The 7,500-nt window shown below is 40.1% G+C and overlaps 1 protein-coding gene and 1 long non-coding RNA gene across 2 annotated transcripts in view; one reads left to right on the top strand and one right to left on the bottom strand.

The window, feature by feature from the left end:
- LOC137973097 (E3 ubiquitin-protein ligase TRIM71-like) overlaps positions 1-2,948 on the top strand; it is a 4,574-nt gene extending 1,626 nt beyond the window's left edge. Inside the window, exon 1 of the mRNA XM_068819830.1 lies at positions 1-2,948. This exon is cut by the window's left edge and continues 1,626 nt beyond it. Coding sequence (XP_068675931.1) covers positions 1-1,383 — 1,383 coding nt within the window. The 3' untranslated portion in view covers positions 1,384-2,948.
- A 3,669-nt stretch (positions 2,949-6,617) lies between these two features.
- LOC137974038 (uncharacterized) overlaps positions 6,618-7,500 on the bottom strand; it is a 40,300-nt gene continuing 39,417 nt past the window's right edge. Inside the window, exon 2 of the long non-coding RNA XR_011117378.1 lies at positions 6,618-7,019. This is a non-coding gene — a long non-coding RNA (uncharacterized lncRNA). The remainder of the gene's footprint in view (positions 7,020-7,500) is intronic.

The following is a 7,500-nucleotide window of genomic DNA, read 5'->3' as shown; positions in this document are numbered from 1 at the left end:
AAGGACAAGTTTCGTGAAATTTATGAAGCGGAACAAAAACATCACACAACGCGACTGGAAAACTTCGAGCTGGTTGCTACCCAGCTGAAAAGCTGCTTGGACCGCTGTCAGAGTATCTTAAAAAGAAACTTCAGCGTCGAAATTCTACAAACAAATCACGCCATCCTTGGACGTTGTAATGAACTGTTAAATGTAAGAAAACCCGATCTTTACATGTCGCCACATGTACATTACTTGGTGGAAAAGAAATTGGATCTTGTGGATCGAGTTGTTGTCACGGAGACTGATCCCTCAAAGTGCTTAGCTGAAGGTCAAGACAGCAAGGAAGTAAAAGAAAGGGAGGAGACATATTTCGTCATTGTTACAAAGGATTCAGAAGGATTTCAATGTTATCAACAAGACGATAAAATCAAAGTCAACATATTGACTCCAGAAGGTGATCAACTAAAAACAGACCTTAAAGACACCAAAGACGGCAAATACACAGTGACATACGCACCACAGTGTGGCGGACAACACAGAGTGGAGATCCTTGTGAATGGACAGCCGCTGACTGGTAGTCCTTGGATTGTGCAGGTTCATCAGCATGATTATCAATTTGCCTTTCAGTTTGGTTCAAGAGGGAAGGGACGAGGAGAATTTGATGTCATTTACGATATTGATGTGAGTCATAAAACGGGAACGATTGCTGTTGCAGATGCGGCGAATCAAAGAATTCAACTGTTGAGCTCAGAAGGAAAGTTTCAAAGGGAGATAAAAATTGATGGTAGACCTTGGTCGGTGGCATTTACAGACTCTGGCGACCTGCTGACTTTAGTTTCGGGAGGCGACAATAAGCTTTGTGTGTTCAGTGAGGACGGTCACTTCATCAAACACATCAATGATAAACATCTTGATAAACCACGTCACCTTTCCATTACGAGTGATGGTCGCATAATCATAACTGACTGGTCTGACAAGAAAATCAAGGTCCTCTCCCCTGATGGGAATGACTTGCTCCAATCCTTCAGTGCCCCAGATTGTGATAAAAAGCCATTCTTTGCTATTTATCACCAGAACAAATTCTTTGTTTCTTATGTGTTTGCAAATAGTGTCCAGGTATTTGACAAAACTGGAGTGTATTTACACGACATTGGCTGTAAGGGTTCCAATGATGGCCAGTTTAATAGTCCTCGAGGACTCCTTATTGACAAGTACAACAGACTCATTGTGTGTGATGCATGGAACCAAAGGCTGGAACTCTTCACTCTGAGCGGCAAGTTTTTGAGTAAACTTGATGGACAGTATTTCGAAAATTGCCTTCCTTTTTACGTTGCTATAAACAATGGTGGCAGTCTCATAGTAGGCGACTACAGCAAGAGCTGCATTTTTGTTTTCCATTAAGATGTGATATATTTTTGCCTTATTAGCATAGGGCTAACGTTTTCCAATCAGCCAGCCGATAAAAAGTAATGAATATTGAAAGTGCATTGCCTAAGCTCTAACAAGCTCTGAGCAATGATGCTTTGAAAATTTGATTTTTTACAAAGAATATTATGGGATCAGTAGCACCTTTAACTGGCTAATAACTGGCTCGTTATCAAAGGTAAAAGGATTAAAATTGGAGGTTTAACTCCAGTTTAACAAGTTCTTTTAGCATTTGAAGTCAATCTTCAAATAGCATGATTGATGCCATATGTGCAAACTCATATGTTAATGAAACAAAATGTAAAGAAAGCCAAGATTCCCTTATGCTATTCCAATGAAAAGAGCTACGTACTAGAATCTGCAACAATCTTGTAGGAAAGCAAGAGAAAAACGGGGAAACGTCCACCGGAAAAAACCATTATTTTTAATTTTAAATGATTAATTTTGGAGGCATTTTGTTTTGTCATCTCTTCTGTGAATTAAGTGTTTGCTTACAATTTGTTCTCAGTGTTTTAAAGTTAGCTATTGTAGGCAGTAATCAACCTCGTTCCGAGGGCGCTTCTCCCTCCAAGTGAGGGAAAAGCCCTGGCAACAAAGTTGTGCTGTGATGTGTTGAGCTGTTTACACCTTTCTCCAATTAAGGACAAGCAATTTTCTGTCGAGATTAGATTTAAAAAGAAAATTTTGAATTGACGTAGAAAGTGCTTTCATTTTAACATGGCTTATCAGTCGTGCAGAAGTCTACTTAAATTTCTTAAATACTCTTTAATCAATTTTGACTGATCGCGATCTTCTCTTATCCAACGCTGTACAAGGTTAAAGCCTAGTTTTCACTTGGGAGTCAAGCGCAATCATAAGTGCCCTTATTTCACCGTGAAAACGTGGTTGACGCAAGCATAAGCACAAGCACACGGATTTTTTTTCCTTTTCCTTGTGCTTGCGCTTATGCTAGCGTTCGCTTGCGTTGTGTGAAGACGAAACGCAGCATAAGCACAAGGAATCTGCTACGTCCGGCCAATTAAAATACTCGTTTAAGATTTCTCGCGTCTGACTATTTAAACAAAATGGCGGATGCCGTGGTTGAATTTGATGCTTATGTCGGCGTTCGTTTTCACTTGCATAAGCTAATGACAACCAGGCGCTAAGCTTATTACATTATGCGATAGGGAAAATAGTCTATTAACGAAAAAGAAGATGGTAAGCACATGAAACTGTGCTCAGGATTTCCAGACATCTGTGAAAGGTTTAATACTGGCACAAATTATAGATATTTTCAGTTCCAGAACCAGTAAAAACTGAAGAACATAAAATAGCGCACGAAACAAGAAGAGATGTGAAATCGGGGTGACTAGAAATTTTTGCATGAATATGGCGATTGAAATAAGGTATTGAAAGATCTTAGAATGTTTCGCCTACGTTCAGTTCTACAAGTCTTTTAACATACATGCAGTTTTAACCTTAACGTAAGATCAAAAGAAAATTTGGAACATGTGAAGAGACCGGGTTTTCAAAATAAGAAGATCAGTATTAAAATTGTTGGGCCCCGGAAGGAAAAGAGCTGCTTGTTTGGTTCATACCAGCGAATCAAGTTGCAAGTATCCATTTTTGTTGCCCTCAAGCGAACCAGGCAGCGCGAGTTGAAATCTGACACTCATGTCTCAGAGTTTTCGACAGTTTTGTAAAGTAGCGGACATATTTCTGAAAGCACCGGAAGTGACGGTTTTTGGCGCGGATAGGTGCCTTGCGAGCTCCGAAGGCGAAAGCTACTAGGGGGCATCCTCCCCCGGGAAATTTTAAAAATAGAACATTCAGAAACGCTGTTTCCAGTGTTTCTGGAACCCAATAATCTGTTTCCCAGGCAAGGCTGGAGTTACTGAACGTCCGGCCTCAAACGAAAATCCTGCTCACGTGCCCGCCAGCGTGAACAAGGCGTAACGGGAGACGACTGGGAACGAGTCAACGCCAGGATGACGTCAGGCTCTCAGAGAAAAAAGGGGTGATGTAGCAGCTCTCGTAACGTATAATGTGATTGGCTCGCTTCCCTAGCCAAAAACAAAAGACAAACAATTGAAACAATGACTTAGACAATAGAACAATAACAATAGAAGCTGGTTACAATACCAAACAATAGCAGCTTACGAGAGCTGCTACACTACTGGAAAAAAGGCTATAGCGATATTTCTTGTTTACAAACATAAACAAACGTTTCTTTTGATACCGTCGTTTTCATCTAAGCGTGGACACGTCACGTTGTAAACATGCTCCAACTGGTTGCATACATGACAAGTTTTGTCTTCATCCTTTGAGGGATGTTTATGCAAGTTTTCCTAGAATGGCAGCAAGACTGGATATCGAAGACTTTTAATTTTCTAAGGGCCGATTTACACGGTACGACTTTGTCGCATGCGACAACGGCCTACGACAAGCCCACGACATGATTTACGATTGTTGTGTACGTCAGAAAAAATGTCGTAGCATTTTAAAACATGTTTTAAAACGCTGCGACAATCTTAAGTCATGTCGTAGGCCTGTCGTGAGCTTGTCGCATGCGACAAAATCGTATCGTGTAAATCGGCCCTAAGAAATTGAGCCTGATCTATTCAAGTATGCTTCAAATACTTTCAGTCAAACTATTGCACGCAAAAGTTTGCTTATGTTAACGGCTGCCAAAACTCAAACTTTAAAGAACATGTTTTCCCGTCGTGTGTCCACGCTTAGATGAAAACGACGGAAAATACCATAATAGACTTTGTTTGTCCCCCCAAATTTTGCATAAGCATTGTATCCAGTTTCTCTTGGGACTTACAATGGTCCCAAGAGAAAACAAAAACAATGCCTATGCAAAATTTGGGGGGACAAACAAAGAGTATTATGGTATTTTCCGAAGTGACCTAATATTAGCTTCTGGTTTGCGTAGTAATAACAATTGGTGACCTCACGAGAAACATCGCTATAAGGATGTTGAGCATTCAAAAGTTAAACTTATTAATGCCCCATTCACACCAGACCTTAACCATGTTTTGAACATGTTTGATTAAACACGGTTTCAAGGTGTTTTTTTTTAAATCATGTATACTGATTTTTGTCCACTACAAATTTAGCACTGAAGCCTGTCCCTGTAATGGGGTATTAGATGATATTTGGCAATCTCTATATTAGTATTTACTAAGCCAGTATTTGACATACTTATCACCGTCTAGGCACAGGAGATCTTCGACGGAAACGTCACGTTAAAATAAAATATTTAAATTTTACGCAATCCCAATTAGCTCTTTCGCAATTATAGTAAACTGTGGCGAATTATCCTAAAACTATATCAATACGAACGGTTTCAGAGCAAAAACATAGAATAGCTGTGCGGGTTACACACACCTTGGGTTTATGGCCTTCCGTAGGGTAAATGGCTTGGGTTTGGTTCAGCTCAGGTTTCATGTTACCCTTGGGAATGCGGTTACACAGTGAAGACTTCCCTCAGGGTAAAATACAATTAGATATGAGTTTATTGACCTTGCAAATTAGTTCTGCCTCATGATTGGCCAAGCCATCTCAGGGAGCAGATAAACCATACTTTTCAGTTAGTTCAGGAACTGTCATGGGAAGTTCGTTAGTTCTTTTTGATGTATCCATGGAAATAACCCTAGGGCAGTTTCTGTCTAGGGAAAGCGGGATACGGTACGCAAAAAAACGTTCATACCTACGGTGCTTTTAAAGGGAAATCTATTTCTTTACTCCTTTTTTTTAAATCTTGATTTTGCCCGACGCTCCTTTTTTTTCTGCCCGCTCACTTGTTTTTCGCCGCTCATTTTTTTCCTGCGGCTCACTTTTTTCTCTCTCCACTCACGCAAATTTGTCTCTTTTTTTTTTTATTTTTTTGCTGCCCACTTTTTTCTGCTGCTCACCTTTTTTCGGTTGTCTTAAAAACAAAGACGAAATCAAGATTAAGATTAACTAAGACCCTAAGACTCGAAAACGAAGAAAATAACCCAAACCCCTCTATTTCGCTAACCTTCCCTAGGCCTAAAAACCAACTTTTAGGCCTAGTTAGGCGTAGGGTTAACCAAATCGAGGGTTTTGGGTTACTTACTTCGTTTTCGAGTCTTAGAGTCTTAGGTGTCTTAGGGGGTCTTAGTTAATCTTAATCTTGATTTTGTCCGCGGCTTTTTTTTTTCCCGCTGCTCACTATTTTTTACGTCTGTTCAAAAAAAGTGAGCGACAAATAAAAAATGTTAAATTGAGCGGCAGAAAAGAATGAGCGCCGGAATAAAATGAGCAGGAAAAAAAGGGTACAGCAAAAGAAAAAGGTACGGTGGAAAAAAAGTGAGCGGGAGAGAAAAAGGAGCGGGGGACAAAATCAAGATTAAAAAAAAGAGAGAAGAGACACTTGTCTCTTACGAAAAAGAACAGAAGAAATACATGTCTCTTTAAAAGCGCCGTACTTGCCAGTGGGTAAACGCTATTGCATAAAAGGGTTAGTGTAACCACAGCTAATGAAAGTTTCTCAATTGTTCGCTTACGCTGTCGTTAAAACCTCAAATTTGGTGATTTCACGTTGTTGTTTATGCAGAGGACCGCAAAAATACGAGATAAAATGCGTGCAGCACGTGCAGCACGATTATTTTTCCCCTTTTAACCAATCAAATATTCTTGTTTGTGGCTTTTGCGTAGCCGTAGCCGTAGCCGTAGCCGTCGTCGTTTCTTAAGCTCCTTAATATTACTATAACCTGGAAAAGATCTGCGACGCGACGGTAACGAAAACGTCATTTCAAATTGCAACTTCAGGTTAATTAATCTTTTTTGTCATTATGTTGGCTTGTCTAACTTCTAAAAACTAGTATAACTTTCCAGGAACTGAATTAGGCGGTGCGGTGTTGAAGCTAGGACAGAAAATTCAAATTCGCTGGCTTGTGTTCACGTTCTCTGAAAAACTTGAGAATTGGTAATTTCACGTCGTAGATTTGCAGAAAACGTGAAAGAAATGTACAAAAATGAAAAATGCCCTTGCAGAGCTTGCAAAGCTATTGTCTTTGGTCATTAAAAATGCATAATTTGTGACGATTTCGTTGCCGTCGCGTCGTAGATCTTAAACTCCCTAATATTACTTTTAACCTGAAAAATGGTGGACGTGGGGAACTGAAACGGGGGACGTAGGAGAAATCGAGACGGGAGGGAGTGTCTCACTTAGTGTCACTGAGACGCAATCAATGCATTCAAAAGATAAGCAATGCTGTTTAATGATGGTATACGATACACTCTGTACATATGCCATGGTGCTTGCTATAAAGCGAAACCGTCACCTGTAGTAGTTTTTACGTTAAACTGCAATTTCCCTTCGATGAATCGGAAAATAAGAACACCTAAAATGGCATTATTTCATTCAAAATTCTTATAACTGGTGCCTCTTGTTTTGTACATCTCATTCACTCTAAAATCAGGTCTGATTTGTCAGAAAGGAACATGTTAAAATTGTATCTCCTAAGTAGTTGAGATCAAAAGTTTAAAAAGTCAAATAAATGTCGATACTACGTGGTTTTAACATCTGAAGTAACATATGTATTATATATCAGTTATCCCAGACCAGGCATCAAGTAAGCAAGATTACCCAGTGTTTCCTCCTGATAAAACAAAAAAAAGGAAGTCAAGATTAGCCTTTCCGTGTAAAATTTAGCGCCTTGCCCACAAAATTTTTGTTATCCTTTCGTTTTGCTCGTGCTTATTTTATACGTAGGCATAAGCGAAAACAGGAGTAATAAAGTAGCTCAGTCATACGGCGCCAACTTACAGAGCGCCGTCTCTGACGTTACTGCGCGACCTGCATAAACCTCTTTCAATGTGCTTGGTTCGCGTGTGGGAAAGTTGTTGCCTTGCGTTTTTGCTAACAATAATTAATCCGTTTCGTACAAATGCGATTGAGTCTTACGGGCCTTATAACAAGGCGAGTTTTAGCTTGGGAAGAAATTCCGGACCAACCACCCGGCTTAAAAATTGTTGCAAAAACAGGCTGAATTACCGCCCGGGGGGGGGGGGGGGGGGGGTGGGGGAGAAATGTCAACTCAGGAAGAGACATCTGCCAGGATGCGAAAACAAAATCAGTGC

Source organism: Montipora foliosa, chromosome 10 (assembly GCF_036669935.1).
Source record: "Montipora foliosa isolate CH-2021 chromosome 10, ASM3666993v2, whole genome shotgun sequence".
Taxonomy (NCBI): Eukaryota; Metazoa; Cnidaria; class Anthozoa; order Scleractinia; family Acroporidae; genus Montipora; species Montipora foliosa.
The sequence above is the reverse complement of the archived record's forward strand: the minus strand, read 5'-3'. Positions and strand labels throughout refer to the sequence as shown.